Consider the following 14,234-nt stretch of genomic DNA (forward strand, 5'->3'; position numbering starts at 1 on the left):
CCTGATTATTTTTTATCAATCCTGACGGGGGAGTAAATTATATCTGGCAAAACATTTTGCAACTATATAGTATGTAATCAACATAATAAATACCTTAGTATCCATCCTTAGTATAAAACAATGCTGGCAGTTTAACATCCTGAAAAAGATTCATTATTTACATCCAAAAGATTTAGGACGGCTTAGCAGCCAGTCCCTGAAAATCCATCCAGACCAGGAGTATTACATATGGTAACAGCTGTTTAGAATACAATAGTTCCTGGAGCAACAGGAGAGCTTTTCACAAATATGATTATTAAAAAACTGAATATCTACCAGACTCAAGTTGATTGCTTCCTGTTGGTCCCCCTTACTATCCAAAATATATATTGGCTTATAGAAAAAGGGAAAAAATATTATTAGTGGCTTCAGAAGCAAAAGACAATCTGGACATCCTTAGTGACAATTTCAGAATCTAACAATCTGTTTAACCAAAATTTCTAGCTGTGCAAAACATTTTTTCTCACTTCTTTGTAAAAACAAGCTATGTACTCTAGGTAGTCCTCACTTAGCGATTACTTGATCAGTGCCTGTTTAAAGTTGGATGGTGCTGAACAAATTATATCGATGACCAGTCCTTAAAGTTCCAGCCATTGTACCACCCCTGGAGTCATGTGATGTTGATTGGTAACTTGGCAACTGGCTCACACTTAGGATGGTTGCAGTGGCCCACAATCACATAATTGCCATTTGCAGCCTTCACTGATAGCTTCCTATAAACAAAGTCAATGGGGAAGCCAGCAGGAGAGGTTGCAAGTTGTTCTGGCAAGTCTCCCTTTCCCAAGAGCAGCCACCTCTGAAATCATTCACATATGCCATAGCAGCCACCTGCACACCCTCCCCCACCTGCCTAGCAGCCACCCCTGTGCTGAAAATTGCTTGTGTTCCATTGCAGCCATCTGTGCATCTTTTCTCCACCCATCATCAGCCACCACCCCTGCCCTGGGCATGAAATCACTTGCATACACCGCTACAGCTATCATTTCCCCACCCACCCACCCAGCATCAGCCACCTCTGAGCCCAAAATCATCCACATGTGCCACAGCAACCACCTTCATACCCTCCCTCACCTGACAGCCACTTAAATTCCTGCTGACCTGCAAGCCACCTGGTACCTCAACTTTCCCCACTGACTTAATTGTTCTTTATCCTACATATGGGACTATACATGCCTTGGCCAAGCCTTGAAGTTTATGGAACATTCTTTTACGTATTTTAAAGAATTTGAGGCTGATGATCATACACAAAGAAACCAAGAAATTGGATATGTGACTTTCTACTTCTCTTTGAATTACATGAGATGTAATTATATGAACTGAATGGATTCCATGAGATGGAGAAGCAACTCTGCAAATGAATTTATCTAAACTATTTTATTTTGATAGTGCTATATTGATTACCCATTATTTATGTGAATGATATATTTCAGTTTCGGTTTCCTTTCTTTTATAGTCCAGTGATTTTTATACTGTCATTTTACTGCAATGACAGTTTACATTGATTTAATAATTCAAATATTGTTTATTAAAATATTAAATTAAATTATCCAATTTGTATTGGATAATTTATAATGGATACAGCAACTTCAGTTTCTCAGTGATTTTGTAGTAAAAGTAATTTACAAAAGTAATAATTGTTCTTTCTGTATGATTTAATTAATAACATGATTTCCATAGGTGTTAAAAAGGCAAGGGTATGATGTAGCATGTGACATATGGAGCCTTGGTGTCCTTCTGTATACAATGTTGACTGGGTATGTTTGTATCAACTTACTTTCTCCTGTAATATTGCTAAAACTCTTGCCTCTGCAACCTTTAACTGGGCTAAACTATGCATCACAGAGCAAACATTTTTGAGCCAGATACCTCAAATTGGCTAACATCCAGAACACATGGATACATAGCTTCAGTGGAATGGAAATTTGCCAACTTTCATAAAACATTTCATAATATAAAATTATCATAAAGTATTTTATGATATAATACAAAATGTCATGAAATATTTGTTGTGGTCATCTCCTGATGTTCAACAAGGGTTAATTTCAATGCAGATGTAACTCTGGATATCTTTGAATTTTTAAGAATTTTTCATGTTCTTTAGAAGCTTGGGAAAAATATATACCTATTATTAATCTTTTTCAAAGAATTCATTTGTCATAGCTCAAATTATAGTACCGTACTTCTAAATCTGTTCCAGTATTGAACAATTTTAGTATTGCTATATGTAATACATTACTTTTCTTTCCTAATTCTTTTTGAAAAGTTTTTTGTTCACAATAATTGCTAAGCAGTTACATAGTCTCATGAATAATTATTTATACAATTTATATTAAGTACAGATAGTCCTTGATTTACAACAGTTCATTTAATAACTGTTCAAAGTTACAACAGCATAGTCACATGATCAAAATCCAGCCATTTGGCAACTGACTCAGATTTATGTCAGTTGCAGTGTGATCACCTGTGATCTTCTGACAGGCAAAGTCAATGGGGAAACCAGATTCACGTAACAACTGTGCTACTAACTTAACAACTGCAACGATTCACTTAACAACTGTGGCAAGAAAGGTCATAAAATGGGGCAAAACTCAACAAATGTCTCAGAAACAGAAATTTTAGGCTCAATCATTGTTGAGAACTACCTATATTAATTTAGTATCATGTCAATTCTGATAATGGAATTCAGCAGATTTTTTAAAAAAACTATGTTAAAACAATTGTCTTTATTTAGTTATACTCCCTTTGCAAATGGCCCTGATGATACTCCTGAAGACATTTTGGCACGAATAGGTAGTGGGAAGTTTTCTCTCAGTGGTGGATACTGGAATTCTGTCTCAGAAACAGCAAAGGTATGTTAATCATTGTTCTTGAGAGCTCATTAAGTAAGACAGGATATAAATCACTAAGTATTAATAATAGCAAGTTGCATCATGTTTTATGAGTGTAGGGTTTTTGGGGGAGGGTTGTTTTGTTTTTTTTGCGCCTTCAAGTAATTGTTGATTGCCTGGCAACTAGTCCATGGTAAGATTTTGGAAGTAGTTTGCCATTGTCTCCTTCCTAAAGCTGAGAGTGAGTAACTGGCCTAAGGTCAGCTGCTGGTTTTTTGTGCAAGGCAAGACTAGAACTCATAGTCTCCTAGTTTCTATTAGAATTCTTTATTAGCCAAGTGTGATTGGACACACAAGGAATTTGTCTCCTGTGTACTCTCAGGAGATTGTAATGATAGTTACAATCATTAATTGTAAGTTACAAACAACAAGTGATAAATCAGAAGATACCAATAGGAGAAGGTAGTTGAAAAGATGAGAAAAGAGAAGGATAATAGCAATACAGCCTACTACATGGATAAATATCATTAGGCCTAAGCCAGTGCTGTGGGAATTAGATGTTCAGCAGAGTGATGGCACAGGAATCTTACAATCTAAAGCACAAATCAATGTGCTTAGCAATAGCCTTCATTCTATGTATATGCCTGCTTATTAGGGCTTTCGCCCCCCCCCAGCAGCATTATTACTAAGTCAGCTTATTGCCCCCAACAATCTGGGTCCTCAGATTTAGTTCTTTTATTCTGTTTCCTTTTTTATATCTCTTACCTCCATTTATGCAATTAAATATAACCTGGGCATTTTTTAAAATAATCTTTTTATTAAAGCTTTACAAACACAAACTAACAAAGAGCAGAAGCTGGAAAGAGAAAGAAAGAAAGAAAGAAAGAAAGAAAGAAAGAAAGAAAGAAAGAAAGAAAGAAAGAAAGAAAGAAAGAAGAGAAAGAAGAGAGAAAGAAGAGAGAAAGAGAAAGAAAAAGAAGAAAGGCAAAAGTGCAGAAAAATAATTGAAAAGGAAAAAATAGAAGCTTCTGATTTCTTTTGCAGCAAATGTAAACACATTACAAAATTCTCTCGTACACTGATTACAAAAAATCCCTTCATCTAAGGACCAGGGAATCCTTTCTAATCTGAAATGTTGTTTAATATATCTGAATCAAATCCATCATTTTATCATTTTATAAAACTTGTGCAATTTAATTAATTGTTTACAGGACTTAGTTTCAAAAATGCTTCACGTTGACCCTCATCAGAGACTGACTGCTGCTCAAGTTCTAAGGCACCCATGGATAGTTCACTGTGATCAGTTGCCTCAGTACCAACTCAACAGGCAAGATGCTCCACATCTTGTGAAGGTAAAACAAAAAACCCCATGCGTACTATTCCTTAAAGTAGTCCTTTGTGGCATATATTGGACAACATTTTATCAGAACTGATAGTCCTTCTGGTCATCTAGAGGAAGCCACCTAAGAATGTACATGGAAGTGGATTAGATGGCAGGCTTCTCTACAGTAACCCCCATTCTGTGGAAGTTTTCTCCAGAGGAAGACAGACCCTGTTGTGTTAGTTTTCTGGAAACAAAACTGCTTTATTTCAATTTGTTTTTGGTCTCAGTGAATGACTACATGGTAGCACCTATTAGGGAATTCATTTGCAATTTACAAAAAATTTCTTTTGTATAATCCTTTGTAATTAAAGTGAGCTATATAAATAGTTACATGAATAAACATTCTGTTTACTATATTGTAATCTGCAGTTTTCCCCCTTATTTTTTCCATTACAGGTGGTCCTCATTTAACAACCACTTGTTCAGAGACCATTTGAACTAGCAACACTGTTGAATTAGTTGCACTTACAATTGGTCCTTGAAATTCTGGTCTTTGCAGCACCCCTCAACCATGTGATTGTGATTTGATAACTCAGCAACCAGCCTGTATTTCCAAACATCATGATGTCCCATGATCACTTGATCGCAATTCACTACCTGTAGTGCTGGTTTCCCACAAACAAAGTCAGTAGGGAAGCTGACAGGAAGTAGGAAGTTATGATCATGTGAGGTTCTCACTTAAAAACCCGTGCTGTCCTCACTTAACAGTAACTGGGGATTGCTAGAGTTGCAGTCTGTAAGCAGCACAATCATGTGACATCATGCTCTATGTTGGCATTGTTTAGCCACTGAAATTCCAGTCCCAATTACCATTGTTAAACAAGGACTACCTGTATTGTACCATTTCCATTTCTAACAGTGCTTTGAAGTTTTCACATTTAAGATTTTCTTAGTCAAATGATCCATTGAAGGCATTTTCCCTATAATAAATATTTCATCATTAAGGAATAAAATCAGTAATTGCTTATTTCTGTCAAGCAAGTCAATCCTACCCTATGGGCTTAAAAGGAAGACCATTAAAAACTTGGCTATACCAGCAGACCATGGAGGTTAGGACATTTTAATATAGTTCATTCTGGCTTTGGAGTATTTGTCTAATATAATTGAAGTTCCCAGTTATGTATAGAGAAATGTACTTGGATTTGATCTTTTAAGTTTTTTTTATTTTTTAACCTTGTTTATGGATGTCATATAGATATACCACAGTAATGTCAACAACAGGAACAGCATATAAGTAAGCCCAGTAAATAATAAACTCAGTGTTTTTCAAAAGGCAATTTATTGCTATTACATATGGATTTAATAAAACTACAAAGTTTGTTTAACATACCGGTACTTTGTATTTTTCTTTGTTTCCAGATCTAATGTGATAAGATAAAAATGTAAAATGCTTAATAGAAATCAGAACACTTAGTAACCAGTGATACTAAAGACACATATGGTATCATCTAACTAATTATTGTAGCTTCTGCAAGATAATGGTTATTTGTTATTTACACAAATTCTTCTTCCTATTGGAGAACTGCAGTTAGCATTAGTAAGAGTAAGTCTAAATCACATTTGTGAGAGTTGAGAAGTATACAGTGCTAGAATGTTGGGCATTCCCTGTCAACTAATGTTTTAAATCAGGGCTTTTCAACTAGTGGTATGGGTACCACTGGCACCTGGAAGGTATTACACGACCATCCTAGAAAAGTGGTAGCGGGGGAGGGGAATGAGCTGAACCGGTGGCTGGAGCTGCAAGGCTGTCAGGGCTCAGCGGAAATGCCAAGATCAGTGCTTCTTCGGAGCTGTCAGGGCTCATCGGAAGCGCCAGGATCACCATCAGGCTCCAGCTGGAGCTCGGCACTGATCCTGGTGCTTCTGGTGAGCCCAGAAGAAGCGCCGATCAACTGGAATGTTGCAGCATGTCCAGGGTCTTGTGATTTACATTCAGATGCTTGGCAACTGATTCATATTTATGATAGTCACAGTGTCCCAGGGTCATGTGAAGTGACCAAAACCTGCTGCAACCACCCAGCAGATGGGGGAAATAAAAACCAAACACCCACCCCACCCCACCCCTGCTGCCAATCCTCAACAGAAATGCTCACAACAATGAAAACCTCAGATAGGAGGAAGAGCACCGCCGGGCAGGCAGGCAAGTGTCTTGCTTGGCTGTGACTTGGGCACTTTTTTCAGTGCCATTGTAACTTTGAACAGTCACTAAGCGAACTGTTGTAAATTGAGGACTACCTGTACTTCATCACTGTTTTCCTTTTTTTTTGGGTCATCAAGTTTTTCACACCTTGCTAGGCAACTGGTGGTACTTGGATGTTGCCATATCCTAAAAGTGGTACAATGGGTGAAAAAGCTGAAAAGCCCTGTTTTAAATGATTGGGGGATATTATTAACACACATTCCAACCTGTAGGGATATGAGGCGCAAAACATAGACAGAGACATATTGCACTGTAGATTGAGATAAATAATTTTATGTCTTTTAAAAATATTAAAATTCTACTTTATTAAATCCTACTGCTTGTTTAAACTCTATAATGTGGTCATTTAACCTAGGATTCAGAATTGTAAAAATCTTTTTATTTTTATTCCTAGGGTGCCATGGCAGCTACATATTCAGCATTGAATCGTAATCAGTCACCAGTTTTGGAGCCAGTGGGTCGCTCTACGCTTGCCCAAAGAAGAGGAGTAAAAAAAATTACCTCAACCGCTCTCTGAAATGACCTCGTGTAAAAAACCCGGTACCACAGTGAGTTGATAGCACAAATTATGGCAACAGGTAGCACATGCCCCAATTACCTGAAAGCACACTCTTACAGCTGGTACTGTTATGCTGCTGCTCCTGCTTTCATCTTTTGAAAACTCTTAAAGATAAAACATTTTCCTTCAAGTGGAGGAAAAAGTGAAATCAGTGGGAAAAAACTATTAATGGAAATAATTATGAACACCTCTTGTTACAATAGATACACTGAAGAGAAAGCACTCTGCACCATATAGCATTATTTTTATAGGGAATGTTTTTCCTCCCTTTAAAGTAATTATTTGATACATGTAAGGATGGACAGTTTATGTTAAGCACTTACCTTAAAATATGTTTATATTAGCACTGTGTAATTTGTGCCATCCAGCATTTTATATGTTTTGTATATTTTCCTAACAATACAATTATGTACTGTTTCCTTGTCTTTAGACTAATTGATTTGACAATTAAAATCTGATTAAAATGTTAATCAGTATGATTGGACATCTCTAAAACAGCTTGACTGTTAAACAGCTATTGAATGTAATTCTGTGAATGTGTATTTCCTTGCTTGGATCTTCCCATGGACACATTATTAGAAATCTTGGGAATTGTTAAAGCATTTAATGGTATAAATGGAATCTTTTAATCACATATGTGGTTTATTATGTATGGAAGCAAAAAGGGTCTGCATATCGTCATGATGAGTGTCTTTTTGTGAACCTCAGAAACTATGGCTAAATAGTTTAACTTTGGTTCGGCTGATGTTAATTGTAATTGGTTTTTCTTTGTTGCTTAAACAGCAACAGTATTTATTGCACAGTGCTGATCAGCAAATGGAGAGGGCAGAAATGTAATGTTTAAATTGAAGTAGTGCTTTCTCCAATAATAATGATGTTAGATCATTTTTGTGACTAAAAAATTAACAGCAGGTCTGTTATACTTGGGCCACTTTCAGTCTATAGACAAAAGCAGCAATGAGTACAAATTGAACAGAATGTGTCCCAGTGTCTTTAACTGTTTCTAGGGGCTCTGCCTTCAAGGTTTGGTATGTTTATAGATTACAACCTTGAAGAATGCTGTATAATCAGATGCTAAGGTTGCAATCATAAACACACATACTAAACATAATGGCACTATTTCTGAGGTTATTTTTTATCATTTTCATGGGAACTGGGGAAAACTTTCACCTCTTTAAATTGTCTTGGGATCACATATGTGAGATATCTAACTTTTATGTATTGCAAAATATAGTATGCTGAAGAAATGAATTTTGGGTGGATCATCAGAATTCTGCCAAAGAAATTACTGTTTATACAGTTGTAATATTTCTTTATTGTCTTGCATTTTGCCAATAAGTTAGTCTCAGATCATTGTGATAGATACAAAGTAGGCAATGAAATATATCTTTTTTTTCTATCAAATGTCCGTGATCTCTTTAATCACTGGGTCCTATAGTTTCTTTGTCTTCCTTTTAGTTGATATTAATTTGTAGTATTTTCAAGGGTTTCATCTCATGTTTCTGCTGTACAGACTCAAGCAACTGTTTCAGGTTACCACAGTTTTATTTGTACTGTAATTTAAAATCCTTTCACACGCTAGTTCTTAAATGAGTCTTTGCTTGTATAGATGCTGCCAATTAGCCACCAAGAGGCCTTTATTTCTTACTGTTGGTTAAACATTGAAGTTTTAAAATGCTATTTTCTTCTGTCATGCTTGAAAATATTTGTTAATTTTGCTACATGTTGCCTCAAGATTTAATTACAATGACAGATCCTAAATAGGTGATATAACTATGACCTAAATTTTGTAGTTATAGATAGCTTTTCATGACAGGGTCTAGTAACATGGGGACAATTCAAATGATTTAGATTTTCCACATGAAATACATGGGCACGATCTGTTTCCTAGATTTGGATGGATGGAAAAGTATGGTTTTATCTGCTGCAGTTTTCTAATATGTCTATTTTTAATATTTTGAACATCAGTAGTTTTCAACCCTAATGTGTTTATTGAATTTACTTTGCCATGATTTCCTTAAACCATCTATGGTGCAATTCACAACTACATAAACATGTTCTGGAGTGCTTTTGAAATTTTAAAGAAAATATGTTGAGTTTTTTTCAAATGGATGCCTTATTTTGATGTCTATAAACATGCACTAATTGTTTTTGGACATGGGTTAAATCTAACAAAGATGCTGAAATGCTAAATGTTGTTGCTGAAGTTCCAGAAATTTCACAAAATGCATATTCCATTTTGGGAGAAGATACAAATCTTTGCTTCTTTCTTAATAAGTAAAGAGCAGACATATAAGACATATTTATATCTTAAACCTTGGGAAAATGAATCCATTATTTGTATTAGTTTGCTGCTCTACTTATTTTATTTCACTTTGCTACTACTGTATTTTATAGTCTTGCAGGAAAAAAATTCTATCTCTGCATGAACATTTTTAATAACCATCTTCCAAATTGAGGGATTTTATTAGATGTTTTAAAGATGCTATTCACAGTGGACTCATGCAGTTAGATTTATAATTAACAATATATGCTTAGAGGTTTCTTGTATAACATTCTGCTGGAAATAAATGTAGCTATACATAGGTCTGTATACATATTTATAAATATGTCTTCTCTACAAAATAATTTTGAGCAGTTGGATTCAAGCATATATAGTCGTATTTCATATGTAATCCATTTATAGGCCTAGCTTACCATGATCTTAAATGTAATGGTTAGAGAACATGAAGATGAACACATTGGAATTTATCTATAAATAAAAAGCAGGTGTTTTTCCAGTTGGGTTGCACTGGAAATTTTAGATTTAATCTTATCATAAAGTTTCATCTGATCTTAAGAAAAATTAAATTAAATAATTTACTTTTCCTATACAGACTACCAACATTTTTACTTTATATAAAGCAATCATTTATGCATATTATAAGAAAAAGAACAGTTCATTTAAATATTGTTATATTTACAATAACTCAGTCATATTTTCCAAGTTGCTTAAGAAAAATAGGTAATGTATTTGTTCCTTTTTAAAGTATTTTAAATCTGGTAAAAGTTTGAAGTTAAAAAGAAAACTATTATTTCAGTGTCTTCTATGAATTTTGTCTTCCCTGGCTGGGAATATTAGTATCAACCAAAATTTGTTTATAAATTGGGGGTGACTTCCAACTAGTTAATCCTAAATAATATGTTGAGTGTTTAAGACTGTTCTGATTGATGTTTTCTAAAATATTATTCTTTAATAGCTGAGAAGAAAAAGTGTTTCTCCTTTCAATTCTTGCCTTTAAATAATCTATACTCCCTGTGTTTTTATAACAAAAAGAAAGATATTACAAAACACAACCTTCATTGATTGCTACTTTTAATTTTTAGATTCTTTGGGGACTTCATATAAAAAAATTAAAATTTCCTTATAATTCACTGCAAATGTGGTTTAGAACTTAAGTGGCCATTTAATATATGTGTAGTGAGAATTTCATCAGCAACATATTATCTCCACCCATAAGAAGCAGTTATCTAAATGAGCAATCCATGATAAAGAATCACCGAGCATTAATGATTCGGCACAAATAGTATGCAAATGTCTGATAAAGGTATCTTGAAATGATTTTCAAAATTGGTGGATTAAGTGTCATCAAGTGAATGTCAAAGTCTTAGCAACTATGTAGATAGACTTTCTCCCTTGAACTGTTCTCAACCTGGCCCTTTTGTTCTCTTGGTTGTACATTGATAGTTGTTGCAATTGAGTCCATCCACCTTGCTACTAATCTCCTGTTCTTTTTTGTTTCACTTTTCCCAATATTATGGACTCTAAAAGGTACTGGGTCTTCAGTTATATAATGTGTCCAAATTATAGTTTGAGTCTGATCATTTGTGCCTTGAGTGAGAAGTCTGAATTTATTTCTTCTATGATCCATTTTGCTTGTTTTCCTAGCTATCCATGTTATTCTGAAGATTCTTTTGAGCACCACATTTCAAAAGCATCAATATTTTTTCTGTTCTCCTAATCTAATTTTCTTATTCATAGAACATCACAGGAAAAGCCATTGCTTGTCTAATTCTAAACTTTGTGAGTACAGATACTTTACAGCACCTGAATATATTTTCCAAGACCTTCAATTGCATTACTGTATTTCTCGACTGCTGATATGTTTATTATTCATAGTCAAACCTAAGGACAATTCATAGCTTGACATGAGAGCACTGTAAAAGACTTTTCTATAGCCACTGAAGTATAAATTGACTTCTTTTTGGCTTTCTCAATTATCCAGCATGAATGCAATAATGTTTCTTGTTCCATGTCTTTTTAAATGATCAGCTTCGAACATCTGATAATTCTTTTTTCATATAAAAGTCTAATCTACATTGGATGATTCTAAACATTATTTAACAGCATGTGAAGTCAAGATATTGTGCAATAGTTTGCACACTCTAAATCTCCTTAATATTGGTAAGTATTATTCAGTTTGCCATATTTCTACAGGTACTCCATCAATTTCAACATCGTAATGATCTAACTTGGTAATGATCTAACTGTATCTTCTAGAACTGGAAGTTCTTGTAAACAATGTATCTCTCCTAAGGTATTTTAGATGTTGACAACCCTTATATATACACTTTCCACTTGTTTGATCTTCATTTAATGAATTACTGGCTGTCGATTGGTATCCTTTATTATAGCAAATGGATGCAATGTCTTGAGATTGGAGATAGGAGTTCTTTTTGGAAACTTTTTCTTCATTTTCTCTGTTTCCAACTTGGATGTCTTATGAAATACTGCTCCTCTCTTTTAACAACTCTCTGAAAGTCCTCCCAGATATTTGTTTTTCTTGGTTTTTTTTACCTACCACCTGTAACGACATCATTCCAGTGTGGATTTCTTCTGTGTTAAGTGTTTGACAGTCCCTTTCCACATTCCTTCAAACATCAGCTTCTTTGACCATTCCACAGTTGCTCTGGTTTTCTATTAAGGTGCAGACCTTCAGAGCAATTCCTGATGTTGCCCCTTGAAAACAATGGGTATGTGCTCAAAATCATATCAGGGAAACTGGCTAACTTTGTTCTTCCACTTTAGCTTGATTTGAAATTTATGTAGAGTTTGTGATCTGTTCCACAATCAGACCTTGGCCCATTTTTGCATTCTATAACCGATCTCTTCTACTTCCTTATACCAATAATATACTCAATTTGTTGTCAGTGTGCTTATATAAACGTATAGTCCTTATTGTGGCTGTTTGAAGAATGTGTCAGCAATGAAGAAATTATTGGACTGGCAGAAATGGGTAAGTAGTTCTGCTTCATTTCTCTTCCCTAGGCCATGTAGTCCAACTACATTTTCTTCCTTACTGTTTCCAGCTTTGGCATTCCAGTCAGCAACCACAAGCAACACATCTTGTTTGGACATTATGTCGATTTTGGGTTGAACTTGGCTATAGAACTCCAACTTCTTCTTCTGCATCAATGGAACTTGAATAACCATCATATTATATTGCCTGCAGAATCTAATTCAGGGGTGTCAAACTGCTGGCCCACGGGCCGGTTGCATCATACAGAGGCCGCACCCACCACAGCTCTGGCAATGCAAAAGAAGTCAAGATACGTCGCGACACGTCACGTGACGCGGCGAGTTTGACACCCGTGATCTAATTGATATCAGTCATCAAGCACTGTCTTTACTACATCCTTCCTGACTATGAAAGCAGCACTTTCCACTTAGTATTTCATGTCCTGAATAATAAACAGTATGATTTTCCAACTGAAAGTGTCCAATTTCCAGTCCAATTTCCTGATGCCAAAGATGTTAATGCAGTTTATACTTTGTATCTTTTATTGTGTTTAAATTTCCCATAATCATGTTTTTAAGTTCCATGTTCCCTCCCTAATTTTGTCTTTGCGGCCTTTGAATTTTTTTCTTGAATCACAATATCAGCACTAGAGTTTCAGAAAACTTTAATTTAAATGCATCATAAATATCATTAGTACTCCAAAAGGTCCTCAGCTTTTCTTCAGTAGCATAGTGTGTGCCATCCGACTTCATGGAATCATCTTCTGGCATATCAACAATCATTTTATCTGAGTGTTTTTCTTGGTAAAATAAGGGCATAGTTTACTACCGTCTTCTCCCACACAGTATGTAATTATGTTGCTGAAGTAATTAATCATTTCCAGCAGGCAGAAAAAAATGTGAAAATTTTTAGCCAGACAAGGGCAGGGTCAGGCCATAAAGAGATAAATGCTGAGAAATTTTATTTAGGTTCCTTATAAATGTAGATATAGATCAGCTATAGCACTGTTTTTATAATAATAAAAGATTTTGCAGCATATAAATTATTGATTGGTAGTAATGAATAGCTTTTGATGCTGATGTATATGTAGATACTTCTGACCTAAACAAAGGAAAGTCCACTTACAATGGATAACGTTATTTTACCATTTTAATTACAATGGGGCTGGCAATTATTTAAGAAATTTTAAAATACATATATAAAATATTTTTATATGGTTCTGTACAATAATTATATTTCATAAGTATAGCATGCAAATATAAGATATAGTAACATGTTTAACTGTACTGTATCTTTCAGACAGCATTAAAGTTGCATCTATCAGATGCTTTCATTAGCATTGCAACTAAAATGCTGGTAACTAGGCAAAAAGTATGGGATACTTTTGATTGTTTTATTGAGAGCTCTCTGTTTTTAGAATATATGTGTGTAATCTTGTTTCCAAACATTACCACATATGAGACTGGAAGGATATTAATGCTTGTATTCTTGTCAAGAAAGGTTTTGTAGTCTTCAAAAGAAACTCAAATGATAAAGCAAATAAACTTTGAAAATACTGCATTTATGAAGCATTTTATTTTTTTCTAGGTGTCTGTTGCAAAGCAGTTGTATTTCTTCATTTGTATGTCTCATAGACCGTTAAAAAAAATTAATAAATATGTTTGTTGCTATAGAGATCTACAAGCCTGAGTTTTGTGTAGTTAGCAAGCAATATTGAGGGCTTTCTATGACAACTCATGAAACATATATAAAAGTTAAGCAGAGGAAGACAAAACTGAATGTTTTAAAATAAATAGAAGACATGCCTAAGATTGGGCTGCTGTTTTTTCTCTACCATCTGAGGAAGGTAGAAGCAGTGTTGCTCTATGTTACAAGAGAAAGGATCAAAGGAAAGACACTTAGCAGAAAGCTAAGAAATAGAATACTATTTTCTCAGTTAATGTCT

The 14,234-nt window shown here is 34.7% G+C and overlaps 1 protein-coding gene across 2 annotated transcripts in view; it reads left to right on the plus strand.

The window, feature by feature from the left end:
* RPS6KA3 (ribosomal protein S6 kinase A3) overlaps window positions 1-13,849 on the plus strand; it is a 62,767-nt gene extending 48,918 nt beyond the window's left edge. For both annotated transcript variants that reach the window (XM_083362669.1, XM_083362668.1), the window contains exons 19-22: window positions 1,717-1,793; window positions 2,771-2,888; window positions 4,079-4,219; window positions 6,846-13,849. In XM_083362669.1, the coding sequence (XP_083218795.1) occupies window positions 1,717-1,793; window positions 2,771-2,888; window positions 4,079-4,219; window positions 6,846-6,968 (459 nt within the window). In that variant the 3' untranslated portion in view covers window positions 6,969-13,849. The remainder of the gene's footprint in view (window positions 1-1,716; window positions 1,794-2,770; window positions 2,889-4,078; window positions 4,220-6,845) is intronic.
* The last annotated feature ends 385 nt before the right edge of the window (window positions 13,850-14,234 follow it).

This window comes from Vipera ursinii (genome assembly GCF_947247035.1).
Source record: "Vipera ursinii genome assembly, chromosome: 4".
NCBI lineage: Eukaryota > Metazoa > Chordata > Lepidosauria > Squamata > Viperidae > Vipera > Vipera ursinii.